This window comes from Heterodontus francisci, chromosome 9 (genome assembly GCF_036365525.1).
Source record: "Heterodontus francisci isolate sHetFra1 chromosome 9, sHetFra1.hap1, whole genome shotgun sequence".
Lineage (NCBI taxonomy): Eukaryota > Metazoa > Chordata > Chondrichthyes > Heterodontiformes > Heterodontidae > Heterodontus > Heterodontus francisci.
Genome location: NC_090379.1, coordinates 55,647,183 through 55,667,662, shown reverse-complemented (window position 1 = coordinate 55,667,662; position 20,480 = coordinate 55,647,183). Strand labels below are relative to the sequence as shown.

General features: G+C 40.3%; 1 protein-coding gene across 4 annotated transcripts in view; it reads right to left on the bottom strand.

The window, feature by feature from the left end:
- Window positions 1-4,313: 4,313 nt before the first annotated feature.
- Window positions 4,314-20,480, bottom strand: part of gpr137c (G protein-coupled receptor 137c) — a 53,993-nt gene continuing 37,826 nt past the window's right edge. Inside the window, exons 7-8 of one of the 4 annotated variants that reach the window (XR_010975693.1) lie at window positions 7,539-9,037; window positions 4,314-4,945 (exon numbers count right to left, since the gene is read on the bottom strand). Coding sequence is in view for 3 of the 4 variants with exons in the window: in XM_068039126.1 (XP_067895227.1) it covers window positions 8,857-9,037 (181 nt within the window). In the remaining variant the exon portion in view is untranslated. Of the gene's footprint in view, window positions 9,038-20,480 lie in introns of all 4 variants that reach the window. The other 3 variants (XM_068039126.1, XM_068039127.1, XM_068039128.1) reach the window with 3 other exon arrangements.

The window sequence follows — 20,480 nt, the reverse complement described above, 5'->3', positions numbered from 1 at the left end:
TGTGTTTAGCTGTAATAACCTTACTGCTTTACCCAGGAATGTGACATTCTGTGACTGATTTGGCAGATTATTCTGAACTGAAATTAAATGAATAACCCACTTAGACAGCTATCAGCCAACTGCCAGCTCTGTGCCCTTCAGAAGAGCAGAGGATGGGAATCAGTGATTGGGAATAGTTATATAAAAGCTGCATCAAGAAAAACATTTAATAGCTTGTTTATGTGCCAATGTGAAATACACTGAACCATGACACATTTAACACAAAATAAGAAATAAAAGCAATCCGCAAAATCCCTTTTCCTTGCAATGCATTTTTTGAGATGAGGAAGTACGTCTGTGCAAAAGTGATTTAAAAAAAAAAGTAAAATGCTGTGTATTGACACAAGGGCCGAAATTTTACGATGGGCAGACGGGAGCTGGCCTCCGACGTAAAAGTCGGTGGCGAACCCGCTTCTGCCTTGCCTGGGGACCCGTTCCATATTTTACAGGTCCCCAGGCTTTAATTGTTCTGAGGCGGGACTTCCACCCGGTTGAGGGAGGAAGTCCTGCCTCATTGAGCTGCTGGCCAATCAGGGGGCCTACAGTTCTTAGTCCCAGCAGTGCCACCGGGAGCAGTGACCACTGCTGGGACTGCAGCCCAGCCGAAGATAGAAGACAATGTGGAGCCAGGAGGAAAGGTAAGTTTTGGTTGCCTCGCTGGGAGTAATCAGTCGGGTCCCGGCAAGGCAAGGGTGGTTGGTTGGGGGGGAAAGGGGAGGCGTGTTGGGTGCTGGGAGTATCAGTGGTGACCCTCCATCAGGCACCCTTTGCCCGATGAGCTGGGCCCCCCCAGGACAATTGGCAGCCACTCCTGGCTCCAGGATTCCCGCTTGTCACGCGTAAAGTCCACGTGGAGGTGGGTGAAAGCCCTTGATTGGCCGGGGGCAGGCGGGCCGTTTATCGCCCACCCACCCTACGTAAAGGGTGGCAGAGGCGGGAGTGGGTCGGGAAAGCGTCCCACTCTATTTTACGATTCCGCCCCCCCCCCCCCAGCCACCATCCCGCTTGTTGGGGTGGCATAAAATGTCTGGCCAAAAATGGTGCTTACCATTAGTACATTTTTGACAGTATAGTGGAGAGTTTGCATGGTATGCATATCTCTTAGATTTGGTTAAAATGTAATTAAATGTACTTAAGAAAAATTTTAGGTACAGTATAACCATTAGATCGACATAGTCACATGGAATCATAAAATTGTTACAGCACAGAAGGAACCCATTCAGCCCATCATGTCAATGCCAGCTTTCTGCAAGAGCAACTCACCTAGTCCCACACCCCACCTTTTCCCCATAGCCCTACAAAATGCTACCACAGGAACATGACTGATCCCAGTCTTCACTGCATTTACTTGTTAGAAGACACTATTTAGATGATTATTTTAATTCCTGAATTGTGTGTGCATTGAACTGTTATTTATTCAGAATGGGTCTAGGATTTCTTAGCTAATAGTTTATCATTACCAATACCCTTGGCTCCGGAGGTTGTGGGTTCATATTTTGAAGACCAGAGCAGGCAATCTAGACTAATACTTCAGTGCAGTACTGAGGAAATGCTGTAATATTCAGATAAAACATTAAACCAAGGCCTACCCTGCCCATTTGGCTGGATGTGAGAGATCCTACAGCACTATTCAAAGAGCAGCAAGGGAGCATTCTTGGCGTGCTGACCAACATTTATCTCTCAACTGTTTGCTATCCTTCCATCTACGACAGATGATAAACACTCGGCAACCAAACCATTTAGGTGGGGTGTTTTCTCTTGGTGCACCTTTGCTGATGGCTGTAGGCTGTGAAGACCAATCCTTGAGAGGCAGATTTTGCCACAAGTGCTGCATAGGAAGCTGCCAAGTGACAGAGTTGTTGTTTTTGACATTGGCACCTGTTGGCAAGCTGCTGCAGCAACTGTTCTTTGTGGTAGTGCACACCAGTTCAATTAGGGCCTTCATGTCGTACTTGCAAGCATTGTTGAAACAGTACTTTGGGCGTCCTGCTGGTCGTCTGGCCCAGCTACCTCAACATACAGACAGTGCTTGGGTCTGTGACAGGCTTCCATTTCTGCAGGTGTGTCCAATCCACCGTAGCCACTTTTGTTCGATTAGTGCCAACACACTTGGGAGCTCTGCCTTTGAGAGGACTGCCACATGTGAGATTTTTGGCCTGCTAGGATAGTCCCATAATTCACCACAGACAGCAAAGATGGAAATTATTGAACTTCTTTTCCTGGTAAGTCACCCATGTTTCACAGCTGTTCAACAAGGTGCTGAGGACACAGGCCTTATAAACCATCAGCTTGGTGTTATCCCATGCATGTTTCACAAGTCAGCCAAAGGTGGTCGCTGCTTTCCCTATGCGTGTAATAAGCTCTGCATTAAGGGACAGGATTGTCGGTCACTGAGGTAGCAGAATTTGCTAACCACTTCCACTGGAGTGTTTAGTGTGGTCAGAGGTAGAGATGCAACACCTTGTCCCATGACTATAGTTTTCTTGATGCTAATAGTCAGAACAAGTTACAGGCATGGGAGAAACAGTCGAGGAGTCTTTGTAGCTGCATTTCCCTGTGAGTGACTAACACAGCATCAGCGTAAAGGAGTTCTCTAATCGGGATGTGGTGTTTTTGTCTTTGCTTTCAGCCTTGATAGATTGTAAAGCTAGTTATCTGACTTAGTTTGCAGGGAAGGCAAACGGCAGGAGCATAGAGAAGCTGCCAGAGTGGGGACAGATTATCTGGTTATCATGTTGCTTGACCATGCTGTGCACAAATTGACTGATATTTGCCTACATAAGTGACTTAAAAGTAATTAATTGGATATGAAGAGCTTCAAGATGCTTTGAGAATGTGAAAGGTGCTATATGTGTAAGTTTTTTTTTTAAGAAGCTAGAATTTGCAGCTTACTTTGCTGTTGGGAGAACAAGTGCAATGCCAATTTGGAAAAACAGCCCCCCTAAACTCCATGCATCTGATATTCTAACCATTTTTTCAACAAATTAGCAGATCTCTAGTGTAGCTTATGGGGAGTTAAAACATATCAGGGGCACATTAGGCCAATGGATTTACCACGACTGAATACGCCAATGTTTTAGTGCTTTGTGGCTTGAATGCCATAATTCTATAAATAACTAACCATGTAACATACGTTCCTTAACCTATATATCTAATGCTTATTTACATATTTTAAAGCTGAATACATAGCAAGGTGCATATGTTGGTGATAAACATTTGGTATTCAGCAGTATGAAGGGTAGGGTGTAGCAGCTTGGGATGATAATTCTATGCTTTGGCCACATAGGAAAATCTTTTTCTATCATTGTGGACGGTAGGTTTGCCAACCCTGGTTGGAGGTAATCCTGGAGGGTTGTCATGTGACATCTCAATGTTATTGCATTTATTTTACAACAGTTGGGTTCCCTGTGATTGTGTCTTCGCTCATGGTTTTGTGCCAGCAGCTATTGAGAAGTTAACCAGAAGGTCACCCAGTGAGAAAGCCAAGAAGGGACACTACCCCCCCTCCCCCCCAACCAGGGCATGGATCGGGGAAAGTATAGGTGGATAAGGGGAATCAGAGGTGGGAGAAACTAATTCCTCTAATTAATAGCAACTACCTGAAATTGCACGAATAGTAATACTGGTAAGTGTTGAGGTTCCCCTCAACCAACAGTAATACAATAACAGTCTATATGTTAAGTGTAATACCCTGATATCCTACCTGTAGTAATCTTATAAGCTGCTGCTACTCACCCAATAACTACAGCCAGAATTCCCCTGCATTGCACAAATTATCAGGTTCCCCAGTCAATACCACTTTTAATAGGCCCAAGCTTCCTTTCCCTATTTTTTGGAATTTGCTTTGAACTCAGGTTGTCAATGAGAAGTGACAACTCTGAACTTTACCCTCAGTCAGAGCCGATCTGTACCTAGACTTGTCAAAACTAGCTGGCACCTGAACCAACAAATTTCAAAGGGCAGCAGACTCTGTTTGGGACACTTCTCCTTAAACTCAATGCCAATATTTCTAAACTTAACTCCAATTAAAATTTTCATAGAATGATAGTAATTACAGCATAGAAGCTGGCCATTTGTGTCACTGTCACTCCTCCCCTGCCGAAATATCTTATTCTACTGGAAATATGTCCATTTGAGATGATTATTCTGTCAATTATTTTACCATCAACTTCAGCCTTGTGACTTGTATCACATCATTGCACAAAACCAAAGACTAGATTTTCTAATCTAGACTAAAATTTTTCAATTAAATTTTAATACCAACATCTTCCCTTTACGAATGCCATAAAATGTTTATTTAAATATGGTAGTGTTTGTTACAACATATTACATAGTAAATCCTTACATTCATTGGCCACAATAAAACAAAGCCTTGAAAGCAGCTTTATGGTTAACAGTACAAATGCAGTAGTAAATTTTACAGATAAACCAATAGTATTAACAGTACAGGTAGCCTTAGATACTCCCACAGAGACAGACTATTTTTAGGTTTAAAGTTTACATGAAAAGCTTTACAAATATTCAATACTGAAAAGTTACTGAAACTGAAGACAAATTTACAAATATTTTCAAAAAGTGAAGGGAATAAAAAGGAATCAATGTTGAAATGCTTATCACTGTTTCTGTCCTGACGTCAATAATAAAAACAATGAATCAGGTTAAAGTTGGAATTTTATACCTTGCTACATGGACAGAAAAATTATATCCTTCAAAACAAAGGCTCAGATCAATTAGAAGTTGAAACTTTAAAATAGAGCTAAACCAACCACTTAAATCCACATAGCAAGCCAAGGTAGTGATAACATTTGTTTGCTTGTCAGATCCTGGTCCACAGAAGACTTCATACAGCAATGTGATAAGTATTTGATCCTCAGACTGATTGCCAGCTATACAATTCACTCATGGACTGGATGGAAAATACAATTAGAATGAGCTTTTGGTTCATTAAGCAAGCTAAGTTTGCTACTGTGAAAAATACAAAAATAACTGACTTAGTTAGAAGGGATACAGAATTTAAAATCTAAACAAATATGCATTGCAAAATGCTGGCACAGACATATTTGAAATGATGTGAAATAAACATTCATACCCAGTGGCTCGTTTTAGCATTTCAACATCAGCATGTAGGATCAAGATTTCTAAAAGATACTGTACTTTTGAGTTTAAAAAATTGACAGTTGGATTAAATTTTACACGACTTAAAGATGTACAAATGCAGTGCCTGGAGAACAGCAAGTCTGCAAGGTATAAATCTTACCACAGATGCAAACAGCTACTAAACATCAGCAATAGCATGCATTAAAAATAAAATCACCAGTGTATTAACTATTACTGACAAACACCATTTATATCTTTAACGTGGTCCTGCATGACCAATCCTGCTATTTTTCATAAGAATGTACATGGATTGGGAAGTAAAATTTTACACCGACAATTTTACCCAATCTTCATTTAATTTCCTGTAATCCTTAACTGTAATTCTCTGTCCTCCATTTCTTACTTCTTCCTGTAATGCCACCACCCTGCCCCCAAACAGCACATTTTGGTCGCAAAGCTACTCTTGGAGTACCTGAAGAAACCTAGAACCTCAAAATGAACACTGGACATATAGGGCTGAATGTTACTGGTCCCTCGACTCCATGGGTCGCAGTGCAGGGGCCAGTAAAATGTTGTGGGATAAGGCCCTCTTCAATCCACGACGTCGAGAAGGGCCCGCTGCTTATTACCGGGCGATTTTGGGGGGAGTGGGAGGAGCTCAGTGCGGCCCCCCCCCCCCCCAACCTAGGGGCAGGCCCTTCATTGGTATATTTAAAATAGACAGTAATTATTTAGTTTAGTTTAGAGATACAGCACTGAAACAGGCCCTTCGGCCCACTGACTCTGTGCCGACCATCAACCACCCATTTATACTAATCCTACACTAATTCCATATTCCTGCCACATCCCCACCTGTCCCTATATTTCCCTACCACCTACCTATACTAGGGGCAATTGCTAATGGCCAATTTACCCATCAACCTGCAAGTCTTTGGCATGTGGGAGGAAACCCACGCAGACACAGGGAGAACTTGTTGAAATTAACTTACCTGCTGTCTCATACCAATTTTACGGCCTCTGTTTGGCCTTCGTGTGCCTTCAGAACTCCATGCGGAGTTCTGAGGTGAGAACCGTGTGGGGAGGGGGGGGGGGGGGGGGTGAGTAATAATATTTTCAGGGCAGGAGAGGTGGAGAACTCAATTTTATTGGATGTGGGGATGGTGGGAAGGGGTTATAGGCCAAATGTTATAAGTTTAGGGGGTAAAGTTTGGGCAGGGAAAAAAAAAAAGGAATGCGTTGGTCATTTTGGACATTGAAGTGACCATTAGGAGTTTGGGGGAGGGCCATCCACATTTTTTTTTTATTGGTTTCATAAAAATTTCATACTGCTGCTTGTTTAAAAATTTGAAGTAATTCTAAGGGCTTAAAGCACTTTAAAAATTGCACTGGCACCTGCACGGTGGCACTGGATGCCATTGCCGGGGATGCGAACGCCATCACAACATGTCATCAGGGACGGGCACTCCGCCCCCACTATTTAAATGAGCCCCTGAGCAAAATATCGCGGGGGCTCTGCAGAAGCCGCTGGTTGCTGGTACCCCACTAAGTTTAAAGGGTGCTGCCGTGCAGTGCCCAAATAAAATTCAGCCCGTAGTTTCGATCATGAGACCATCTCAATTAAATTACAATCTATAGATGTTCAGTTGGTTTATGCAAGCATGGAGACAATTATTTAAGAAATAAGTGATTTTCAGCAGCTAGTGCTTTGTTAAGAAAGATTTGTTTTTACTACACATTCATAATGTAATAACTAATACATACATACTCCAAAAGGAAAGTGCACATGTAAAAAACACACAATACTGCAGGGCACAAATTTTAAAACTGAACAGTTTCTATACCAATAAAAAAAGTTCAGCTAGGGCCTGGAAGAGTGAATTGAATCAGGTTAACAAGAGCAAAAACAAAAATTAGACATTTTATAGATTGCAAAATATACTAAAGATTATTAGCTCCCTCTCGGTCAGTCTTCCCCTCCATTCCCACCTTTCAAATATAAAAAAAAATTGAATCTAGGTTGCAATCTTTCTTCTGAGACACCAATGAGCTTCAGAAGGACAGCAATAGTATTATGGGGAACACAAGTAACTGCATTTCTGCATCTCTTATGATCTCAAACTCCTAGGATCATCCTTAATACAAATATACAAGGTCGAAACATTTTTTGTTCATTTTTAAGTGATCTTTACCTATTAAAATGGACAAAATCAAATCCTAACACTCATATCCAATGCTACAAAAAAAAAAAATCAATCACCAAGATACATTTTGCTTACATTGGAAATCATTTAATCTCATGAATTTGTACCACTTAAATGCTGGAATGTGGTATGTAAAACTTCAACAAGACAGCAGACAGAAATTCTATTTTTGAAACTAAAGAGTACGCAAATTTAGCACACCTTATGTCCACATTTAAAGACATTTAGTAGAGACTGGTCTTATTGTTGCTGAAGTATTCCATTTAAGTCCTGAGTTATACATACAACGTTGTAGAGCTTCCAACCCAATAATTAGATATAAAAAAGACAAATTAGTCAAAAACAATTTAATAGTCAATAATTCACATTCATCTGCTAAAATTATATAGCTATACTGCTTTAATGAATACACTCAAAGTGCAACAAATAATGTGCAAAATTGTTCAGTGTTGTACCTTACATGTTTGACGAGGTCCATTTTAATCCATGCCCTACAACTGTTGTGTAGTGTACTTAAATATCCAGCTGTTTCACGAATGTTCAAGTGTGTACAAAAAACATGCTGTACACTTTACATTTTATGTTTAAAATTACATCACACAATGAAATCCAGTTATTTCATCCTTGTTTGAAGAAACCAGCCCTCAAGGTAGAAATCGCAGATAATCAAAACATCATGTGGGTAATGAGGTTTTTCTTCCCTAAAATAAACATGCAACTCTACTATATCAAAATAGGTTAAGATAATGCAAACAGCTTTAGGCTACATTACTATGTGGCAATATTAATACACGTACAGAGGTTAGTTATATCTTTTAACCAGAACTTTAGCCATATATAGGATTTCAAATGGTAAATAGTAAAACATTACATTCAAATGCTTTGTTGATCACGTTAAGCAAGATTCCAAGTTAGGCCTTAAATCTAGTAGATTTAGAGTTTTGGAAACACAATAGAACCAAACTGGTCAATACTGTACTCCCATGACCAGAAAGGTACAAGACAAATGTGCAGATGTCTATAGGAATATCTGAAATTCATGCGTCACAGCATTTAAAACAGCCATTCTATTTTTCAGTAGCATAAAATGGCAGATATGGGGATTAACTCTGCTTTCCATAAATCTGACACACAATAAAACAGGCTTTAGAATGATCAAGTCATTAAGAAAATAGTTACTTCTGCTTTGTCCAGATTAATTCTAAACACCTTCCAAAAACTTAGAATAGGATTATAATTCAAGATTCATTCTGGAATTTTGTTCTGATTGCAAGTACAGGTGAAAGTGCAATATGTAGTCCAACTTACTAGAGTTGAAACAAGCTGCAATGCTACAGGACATCTCTATGCTTCTTTAATAGTCATTGATGTAGTTCTGATGATTACTTCATTGATATCTTTTGCTTTCATTGTGCCAGAAATGGAATTGTTTCAATCATTTTTTCATAATAAGCCAAGGGGTCAGCCCATGGAAACTGTCATGTAAATATTTCCACAGAACTGTAACTGTAGATTCCCATTAGTTCTGTGGTGTTGAGTAATAGTTATGATGGTGGTTGTTTTGAATATTACCATAAGCGAAGAGAAGTGGTGCTGTAGCTGTTGGAGGTCCATTCAGCAAGTGAGAGACTACATTGTAATTGCTATTCCTATGGATAGCTCCATACCAACCAGTGCCTTGTGGTGTTGTGGATAGGATGCTTTAAAAACAGTAGGGAAAAAAAGAAAAAAAGGGATTTTCAGTTTAATTAAAAGAAAACTTAACTTGAGCAGCTAACATTTTTATCCCTTGCTTTGGTCCTTCCCCAAATTATTCTGACAGGCAGACAGTCAACCTGTTCCCAGGTCTCTGCTAGCGCTGTTGCAACATAATGACTAAATTTTCCTTTGGACTCTTTGGGGAATCTTCATCAAGAGTGTGAGTAAGATCAGTAGTTCATATCAGGGAATCTCAAGATGAAAATACACATCTCTGCAGCCTCTGGTCTTGTTGCTCAAGAGGTGATGTAGCACAATTATGTATTAGAACAATATGCTATTTGAAAATTGATGAGGCAGAGCATTAACTCTATCATATAACATGATTCAAGAGCTCTTGCACATTTAGTGACAGCATTACTGTCAGAAATCAAGTCTGGGTAAAATGAAGAATCCATGGCTTTCTAAACCAGATAGGGTACAGATACAATGGGTTGGATTTTATGTTGTCGCCAAATACAGTAGCAGCCTAAACATGTGGCTTTCACTCCGCGGAGCCACTGCAATCTTAAATGCAGCGGCTCATTATCACAGCCGGGGCGAACCCCCCCCCCCTCCCGCCGATGACTGCGCAGGCGCCATTTGTAAAGGGCTTCCAGCCCTTCAGTTCAGGTTTTAGAGTGACAGGATTTCCAATAAATTAAAGTTTTATTCACACTTCCAACTCCCTCTCCCACCCCTCCCCAATGAATAATTGGTTTATTATTTGTCCTCTACCCACCAGAAAAGTAAATTTTCTATCACGCCCTTACCCCTCTTTCACCCCTTCCCACCATCCCCTCAACCAATCACATTTGTTTTTGCCGCTCCACCCCACCAACCCATCCCCCACCCCCGCACTGAGAAACTTGCCTCCTCCCCCCTCTCTACAGGTGGTGCACCTCGTTTCCCCAGACAGGGATTTGAAGGCACGGCAGTGCTGGCCGCTGGGATGAAGATCGCGGCGGCACTTCAGGAGGCAACAGGAAAGTCATTAATGCAGGTAATTAAATTAATTTGGATATTTAAATGACAGTCCCGTTCCCATGTGGCAGAGGACTGCCACGAGATCTCACTGTTGCCAAGATCAGAAGCCCTGCCGGTGTCTATGTTAGTGGCGGGCCTCATCCGGGGCAATCTTCATGCCCCCCACCCCCACCACGGATCCAGACATCGAGGCCCCTATAAAACTCAGCCCAATGTGAAGACATTTAGGATATCAAGTGGAAATCTTTGAGGTTTGTTAAGCAGTCAAGTTGTAACAAGGGCAAGGAAAGAGGTTCTACATAGTCAGTATGAGGAACGTGGCACCAAATTAAGCAGAATCTCAAAAAGGTAATAATCTCTGGATTACTACCTGAGCCACGTGCAAATTGGCAAAGGGAAAATAAGATATGAGAAATTAATGTGTGGCTCAAAAACTGGTGTGGTCGAAGTGGGTTTGGTTTGTGGGGCGCTGGTACCAGTACTGGGGAAAGTGGTGACTGTACCGTTGGGATGGTCTACACCTGAACCGTGCTGGGGCCAGTGTTCTAGCGAGCTGCATAACTAGGGGAGTAGAGAGGGTTTTAAACTGAATAGTGGGGGCAAGGGATCAAATTTGGGAAGATATGGTAAATCAAGGAGTAGAGACAAGGCAAGAGAGAAAGGTATTAATATGGGAAATGATAGACTGTGACAGGAAGGGACAGAACGTACAAATCTAAGAGTAAGTCAACAGATCAGGCTAGAGGTTACAAAAATAATAAAGGACCAAACTAAAGGCTTTGTATCTGAATGCATGTAGCATTCTAAACAAAACAGATGAACTGAGTGCGCAAATAGAAATAAATAAGTACAATCTGATAGCCATTACAGAGACATAGTTTGGGACCTGAATATTGAAGGGTACATGGCATTTAGGAAGGACAGGAAGCTAGGAAAAGGTGGAGGGGTAGCTCTTAATTAAATGATGGTATTAGTGCAATAGAGAGAGATGACCAAAGTTCAGGAAATCAGGATGTCAAAGCAGTTTAGGTAGAGATAAGAAATCGTAAAGGCAAGAAGTCACTTGGGCATGTGGTGTGCAGGCCACCTAACATTAACCACACTGTAGGATGGGGTATAAAAGGAAGAAATAATGGCAACTTATCAGAAAGGAACAGTGATAATTACGGGGGATTTTAACCTACATAGATACTGGAAAAATCAGATGGGTAGAGGTAGCCTAGATGAGGAGTACATGGAATGATTTTGGGATAGTTTCTTGGAATAATACATCTGGAGCCAGAGAGCAGGCGATACTAGACCTGGTATTGTGCAACGAGATAGGATTAATCAATGACCTCATAGTTAAGGTGTCCCTAGGTATCAGTGATCATAAACTGAATGCAATATTCAGTCATGAGGGAGAGAAGAATGGGTCCAAAACTAGTATTTTAAACTTTATTAAGGGCAATTATGAGGGCATGAAAGCAGAGCTAGCTAAAGTGAACTGGCAAATCAGGTTAAGGGATAAGTCAATAGAGATGCAAAAAATATCACTTTTTTGGGGATGGGGGGTGGGGGAAAAGAGAGGGGATGCGAGCAGGCGTTACTACATTTTCCCATTTGAAATTAACATCTCAAAACATATAAAATGACAGCCAGTTGTGTTTCTCTTGGTTGGGATTCTGATAGAGATATACCCTTTAGATCCAGTAGTTGGTCTGAACATATTGCCCAAATGATTCTCATCTTGAACTTTTTTCCCCCATCAATTTGTTCTAAACTCTTCAACCCACTATAGGGTACAAACCTCCAGCTCTTTGATGTAAAAGAAATGGCAAACTCTATTTTCCTGGGTAATCTTTACTAAACCGGCAGTTGGAAGCAACTTTTCAGCTTCTAAAAAGTCAAAATTTTATCAGCAGCATTGACTATCTTAATATCCATTTACAATTTTCTTTAAAAATTGCTCTCAACTGAAAGGCATAAGTTTTGTTAACAGTCAACCCAAATCTATCAATATTTCAATCATCTAATTTGATGGACTTACCTTTTTGTTTTAAGCAGTTTGGCTGGTATCAATGAATAGTCATGAAAATACAATTTGATTTGAAGCAGGCAACAGTCATTTGCCCCTTTAAATGTCATATGGGGAAAGATTGCCAAAAAGGTCTTTTACTGTTATCATGGTACCCTCATTGTTTTAGCTGGAGACAGGTCTCTCTGGGCTACTAATTACATCCTTACCTTCTGATAGTTATTTATTTTATTTAGAGATACAGCACTGAAACAGGCCCTTTGGCCCACCGAGTCTGTGCTGACCAACAACCACCCATTTATACTAATCCTACATTAATCCCATATTCTCTACCACATCCCCACCATTCTCCTACCACCTACCTACACTAGGGGTAAATTGGCCATTGTAAATTGCCCATCAACCTGCAAGTCTTTGGACTACAGATGATGAAAGAAATCCTGTGTACAAGATTTGTCTATGTGAAAAAAGTGGGTTGCTCCAATTAGTTTTGTGCAGATGGCACCTCCACTTTCTGGTAGAACTTTACATAGTATGTTTGATAGTCTTTTCACACGCTCTCCCATTTGACTTTTTTAAAAATAAACTTTCACGGAGGTGGTGGGGAAAGAAGGGGTGGGCAAAGAAAGTTATTAGCCTGGATAAGGGACTTGTCAAGATTCATTTGGACAAGGGACATCGGACTAAGGGCAGAACTAGAATTTTATGTTAGATTATGAATCAAAAGGCATTATATGGACAAATGGAAGTGGAGGATCTGTAACAAGTGGAGAAACTAGTTTGAGGGGGGATTCTAGTTCCAGTCAGCTGTAACTACATGCCATGAAAAGACTTTATAACTGTTGATTTATCCAAAACCTTATCAAGAACATTTGATATTGGAACATGTTATCTGAGGGAGATATCAATCATGAACAGATACCCATCTGATTTCTGACAGGGTGTTTGGGGGTGGGTGGGGGGGGGGGGGGCGGTGGTTGGAGACAGTGATGATGGGAAGGGAACAGGCAACATAAGCAACAAACACAGAATTGTGTGGATTGAAGGGAAAGACCACAAAAGGATACGGATGAAGTTAGCAAAAGACAAAATTATTCAATTGTTTGGATAAAATCAAACCTCAATGCCCTAACTCCAGTCATACAAATATTTCATAGTCTGAATTAGCTGGTGCTGGTTAAAGCATGACAAAAGGACAAATTACAATGTCCATCAGGATACGATCCAGAGTACTTTTGCTTTTTAAGATCTACTTGAACTTGACTCATCAGGTCTTGTTCAATATCGCAGGGGAATCATGCAACAACACTGTCTTTTATGGAGGATTAATATCCAGTATTTTTGGCATTCACAATCAACAGGCAATTATGAGCTAGCTTCATATTCTTTAAAGTCATGTGAAGGGAAGCAAATGTGGACACTTCTGATGGTCATCTGTTGCACATACCCAAAGCACAAAATTCTTAATGCCAATGCTGGCGTCACCTACAAGTTAGCTTTAAAAGGGGCTGACATTCAGCTCTAATGAGAATGGAGAAGGATGTGAAAATTCTTAAGAGTAAAGAACGCTTTCTACTGGAGAATACTAAAAATTGTTCTTTTTTACATAAATAAAATTTTGCCTACAGTGGGGGTGGGGAAAGAAAAAAGTTTACAAAAATGGCTGCTAGCAGAATCAGAGGATTCAAAGTCAAAAGGAAAAATTCAGTACAATCACACAGCTGCTGCTAATAGAAAGATAACGGAGGGAGGGCTGTCGTAAATTGAAACCATTGTGGGTGTGGTATACTGCAGAATGCTGGCTGCAAGCTTGAACTTTTAAAGGGGTAATTTCCGAGGAGTCATCTGCTGTAACAAGTATTGTATCTATTGTGGAGGGTAAGTGAAAGAAGAAATGAAGGATATTACAATAAATGCAATTTTTTTTTTTTTAAAACATGGGCTTACTGCAAACATATCAGTGATGGGGCCACAAGTTCTAATGCCAATTGGTCCACTCATTTTTCATGCAAGATTTGCTATTGAGATACTGTATTAATACATCAGAAATACAAAAATTCCTATTTTGCTCATGATGTGGGTGTGTTTAATGGCACTTGGATAGATTCAGACTGCAGCAATGTAGCTGAGAATTGCTATTCTGTCCTCCATGCTACTAGGAAACAAAATTACAATGAAATCAGTTTACATGTGCTGTTGTGTTGTAGGTTTTGTTACCTATCTACTACTTAAACATTTTATTTGCTGCTATTGCCTTCATGACCTGCTTTAAATACATGACTTCAGGAAAGCACTTCAATTAATAATAGATCTATTTGGAGATTGTTAACACGAGGGTGACAAACATAACATTTAAGTTTAGTGGCCAAATGATTGAACATTAACCTTGCCAATAGATATCTGTCTTAAGTATTACTGGGCAAGTTTTTCCACTTCCCATTCTTTGTCCAAGTTAGCTCATCACATTTAAAAAAGGCTTCCGCATGGGCTCAGTTAGTAAAGAACAATTATACAAGCCAAAAAGGACTGATTTCTTCATACTGTGGATAAGTAGCGATCTAAAGATGCAGATATATGGACCTTTACAGGCAGGGTGGCAGGTGGGGATAACACCTATATAAAAGGAAAATGGGATTGTGGATGTACATATAAGAGTAACTGAGTACAAAAACATGGGTGAATCTATACAAGACATTGGCTAAACCACAGGTGGAGTACTGTGTGGAGTGGAGCATCTCAAAAGAATATGGAGTCATGGAAAAAGTGAATCCAGGTATAATAGGATAATACCAGGGATAAAAGAAAAAGTTAGATTTGAACAACCAGAACGGTTTTCACTAGGAAGAAAGGAACAAATCAAGTTTGAATGGGCACGAGAGGGAAAATAGATTACTCCAGCTAGTCAGTGACTCAACAACTAGTACTAAAAGTACAAGTTTAGAAGTGGATAATTTTTGGTGTTTTAAGAATATGAAAGTGATAATTGAAAAACAATATTGAATCAACTATAAAAATTAGAAAATGCTGGAAATACTCAGCAGGTTTGGCAGTATCTCAGAGCAACAGAGTTAACGTTTCATGTCAGTGACCTTTCGTCAGAACTTGGAGTGCTTAGAGTGCAACAGTTTATAAGCGAGGCAGGAAAAGAACAAACTGGAAGGTCTGAGATAGGGTGATAGGCTTCCTCTAGACATCTTGTTTCTTTACTTATTCCATTACCATCTTTTTTCACCTTACACAATCATTCCTTTTGTCATTTAATCTCTCCCACCTTCCACTCTTTCCTCCACTACTTCCCACCCCTCTTCTCTGCCTTGCTTAAAAACCTGTTGCATCTCTAAACACTTCCAAGTTTTGATGAATGGTCACCAATGTGAAAACACAATCTATAAAAAAAAACACAAAATGCTGGAAAACTCAGCAGGTCTGGCAGCATCTATGGAGAGAAAACAGATTATTGTACTGAAACGTTAACTGTGAGGACTACTCAATCTGATTCTCTCTCCACAGATGCTATCAGACCTGCTGAGTATTTCCAGCATTTTTGTTTTTTTTTTCAGATTTCCAGCATCCAAAGCACTTCAATCTTGTACTGAATCAATGTTTAAGGTGGAATGAAGCAAAATTAGGAGGGAAAAGGGGGTGGGGAAAACAGAAAGCAAACTGCTATTTTTAGCTTCAGGGCCCCTTGGTTGGGAAATGAAAAGAAAAGCAGACAGGGATCCTGCTTTGTTCAGCAATTGCTGCTCGAAAAGACATGGGGTTGATGTGCAAGGATGAGATTGTGTTCCACAGTTTTGCCCAACACTTGCTGTCTAAGCTTACAGATAATCAACAGCCATTTAGGCAAAATTTCAGAGTGCAACTGAATTGTGGAATGGTGTCCAAACATGTGTTATTGTCATTAGAAGAAATTGGAGGGGAAAAAAAGTTAGTATATTGAATGTACTCTTCTTCATCCGAAGATAAACAGGGCTCACAAACCTCTGAATTGTACAGAACACAGGAATGGAAGCAAAGGTAAATTGGTGAATTTTAGATGACATAAATTTCACATCTTCTGTATACCGTTTTAATGAATTTTTACTTATAGATTATGGAATGTAATTAGTTAATAGCTTTTCTTTTCTGTCAGTTTATCATCTTCAGGGATAGTTCTTCGAACAGAGAAGCTTAAATGGAAGATTTAATAGTGATGTTCAAAATCATGAAGGGTTTGATGAGTAAAAAAGGGGAGAAACTATTTCCAGTAGTAGAAGGGTTAGCAACCAGAGGGCATAGATTTAAAAGGTAATTGGCAAAAGAACCAGGGGTGAGGAGAAATTTTTAATGCAGTGAGATTATAACGATCTGGAATGCACTGCCTGAGAAGGGTGGCAGAAGGAAATTCAATAACTTTCAAAAGGGAATTGGATAAAAACCAGCAGGCCATAGGGAAAGGATAGAGAAACAAAACTAATTGGACAGCTTTTTAAAAAAAAAAAGCCAGCACAGGCACAACTAGCCTCCTTCAGTGCTTTATAATTATGTGTTTCGTACATAGCTGCAGATCATGACTAATCCCACTACAAATGACTGCTATTTTTGCCTTACTAACTGCAGGTTATTTTCTCAGTCAGCATCAGAGCTAAACAGCAGTATCAACCACAGACAACCATTAGTTTGGTGCATAAATCACAACCCATGCAAGCTAGTGATGCGTCACAAATTATTTTTGTCCCAATGCAATAGCTTCTCCAGAATAGTCCAGATGCAACATGCAAGCAGTTTCCCCACATGAACAAGGATCTGCTACCTCACTCTCCATCCTAACTTCTGTCAATACAACAAAAGGATTCTACATCCAACCAATTATTCCTCAGGCCAAGCATAATGAGAAAACCCTGACTTTGATTCTCCCAAGTAGCGTAACAGGAATATCAGTTAGTTAATTTGCTGTGGCACAGAGGACAGAAATGCAATGGTGCATGGAGAACAGGTCCAAATCACACTTGAGGAACAAGGTAATACATTTTTGGGAACTGGAGGCCGCTAAGAGGACCCACAACCCTGTTCCTTTTTCAGCTCACAATGTGAAATTTCAGCAAGTATAGGGGCCAGTGTCTTCTTTATATTAATTGTCAAAATAGCTCAGGTTTGTAATATATTTGTTATAATATGCTAATATGATGACATTATGACAAACACTTCCTTGAACTTGGTGTTCATCTTGCCTGGTAGTGCCACCCCAATATATTGCAGAAAATGGAGATGAGGATGGGATAAAAGTCGGTCAATATCGGCAGCAGACAGCAGTATGAATTGCAGCAAACAAGAGTAGCCAGCTTATTATGATCGATCGGCTCAGATGGCAGAGATTTTGGCTGGTTTGTGCCAAGTCTGAGCCTCAAATTACCACCTCGGTTGACTGGAATGCCACAGAGTCCCAGTGTGCATTGGTTTCAAAGTGTTTATTTGGGTAAGAGAATATTTTCAACCACCGACTAGACTGTTTTAGGCACCACCGTTACAGACAGCCGCAGGGAAGGGTTTACCAAGTTACTGTGAATTTGCAAACATGACAATATGGCTGCACCCACAGTAGAAGGCTAGGAACATGAGGGCTCGAGAACCATGCAGTTCGTATTTCAGAAGAATGCACACGTTTCTCAGAGCCAACATTTTTGAACTCAAAAATGTGACAGTAAAGAGGTCAAGACTCAGAATGAGGCGATTATTGAGCACAAGAAAGCAATTTTGCTAATGGAAATTGGTCCGGAAGTCTAGGGCACACTAAACAAACCTTCTTGCTCCCAACAAGGCAAAAGATGTGCCCTTCAAAACAACCATGTTGGAGGAACATTTCAACCTTAAGCAGAAAGCTACAAATTTGGAACCAGAAAATCAAAAAAGTAGGTGAAATAGTTGGTGAGTATATTGCAGCATTGAAGAATTTATTACATTGCAACTTTTGCAGCTTCTTGCATTATGAGACAGATGTGTGTGTGTGGATTGGTGAACAAAAGAATCCAAGGTTACTATGTAAACAAAATCTTACATTTGAGTTACCGTGTAAGATTGCTCTCTCTAGAGAGATGGCAAAGAATGCTCAGGAATTTCACCAATGCCAGTGACTAGTATAACTTCTGTCCACAATCAGAAGGCTTATGCCAAGCTTAAAATGGAGACACCCAGTCAGAAGAGTGCTAGTGATAGCAGTTTAGCATCTTGTTATTGCTGCAAGTGCAACCACATGGTATAAACCTGACAGTACAGAAATGCCAAGTGCTTTAATTGCTAAAAGAAAGGCCACATTGCAACTGCTTGCTGAGCGAAGGTTAAAGCAGAAAAGGGAACTCATTCAAATTGGTATCCCAAATGGGGAGTTCACAATCTTGAAGGTGAATCCAGAGTGCCTAAGTGAAGGGGAGCTAGGGCTGTATCGCATTTAGCACACTAGAAATCACTCAAATGACAGACTTTTGTACAAAGGAGCGTTAGTAAATTAACAGTACATCAACGTGTGAATCGATATACTGGAGCAATCTGCAGCTGTGAATAGAGACACGTATGAGCACAAATTCAGTGATGTACTTCTAATCAAGCACAGTTCAGTTGAAAACCTATTGAAGTACAATGTCCAATATAAGGCAAGTCCCTCAAATTATCCAATGTTGTAGCAAGAATGGCAACAAACCAATGCTACTGGGCAAAGACAGGCTTCATAAGCTGACTGGAAGCATGTTTTCCAAGTTGAGACAACCAAGATCAGCTATTGAATGTGTCATGCAGGCCCCCACCTGCCAAGAATGAGGCATATTAATTTCACAACATGGACATTAAACTTTAAATTGTTGATGGGAAGAAGAGAAGGCCTGTCACAAGGAATTGCCAGGCCCCTGGCCAGAAAGATATTTTTGCATATTAGCAGACAGTTTTGGAACAAGGGAGCTATCCCCTGCTCCCAATACACTAAACAGACCTGGTCAAACCAGTGGGTCATGTGACCACCCTACTGGCCAACTTGGGGAGTTTTAAATTGGAGACACAATGTTTGAACTGGCAGAAAGCTCTTTGCTCCTGGACTGGAAAAGACCTCTTCTCCTTCTGTCTGCTCCCATCTCTTTCTCACAGAACTCCAAAACCTACTAAAGCCACATGAAAACCAAGAGAGAGAAAAGTCTCCTACAGTGAGCAAGGTTTAAGAAGAATACTGGGCCCCAATGCATAGCAAGACCATATCTTCAGCCAAGGACTCGACAGCAAGCTTGAAGCACAGTAACAAAAAAACCCTCCTCAGAGACTGTCTCAAACTTTTTCCACTTTATTTTTTCTTCTACTCTTTTCTGTCCATATCTGCATGTGTGTATCACGTATGCATGCTAGTGTGGGCATGCCGTGTATCCATAGGCGTTAACTGAATTAGAGTTAAAGTTTAATTTGAATAAATGTCACTTTTCTTCTTTAAACTTAGAAAACCCGTTTGTGCTGGTTTCTTTGCCTTATAATTGGAAAGCGGTAAATAAGGATTCACGAAGGGGGAGCTCAAAACACTGTTTAAAAATAAAACCCTGTTACAGTAAGACCGGGTGAAGGCTGAAAGGGACCCCTGCACCTCTTTCTCACATGGTCATAAATATCTACAGCAACATTTGAGGATAGCTATGAAGGTATAATTTGAGAGAAATTGCACATTCGAATTTGGCCTGCTGCAAAACCGGTATATTGCAAGGCTAGGCAAGTTCTCTATGCTCTCAAACCCAGGTTGAAGAGGAATTAAAGAAGCTAGCAAGAAATAGTATGCTTGTGAAAACTGATCAGTGATTGGGCAACCCCAATTGTAGTAGTGCCCAAGTCAGACATAACCATAAGACTATGCACAGACTACAAAGTCACAATCAAACAGGCAGTGGACGATGAGCAGTATCCACCAAAGATCTCTCAAGATTTGTATGTGAAGCTATCCAAGCTATTCATGAAGTTGGATTTGTCCCATGCTATGCACAGTTCAATGTGGATTGGGAGAGTCAGCGGTATCTCATGCTAAATACGCACATGGGTTATACTCCTACATGAAGCTGCCCTATGGTGTGAAGTCTTCTCCAAAAATCTTCCAAACTACAATGGTTAGGATTTTTGCAAGGAGAGCCACATTGCTCATGTAATCAGGATGATATGTTGACTGCGACCACAACAGAGGAAAAGAATCTTCAAGTGTTGAATGAAGTGTTAAAACGGCTTAATGATTAAAATGAGAAAAGTTGAAAAGGTGCAATTATACTTTCGTGCAGAGGTGGTGTCCCGTGACCTGAAAAATTAATGACGAAATACCATAGCCAGTGAAAGAAAAGTAAGAGGCTGTAGTCAATGCTCCAAATGATGGCTGAGCTTAGCTCTTTTCTAGGCATTGTTCAATACCTGAT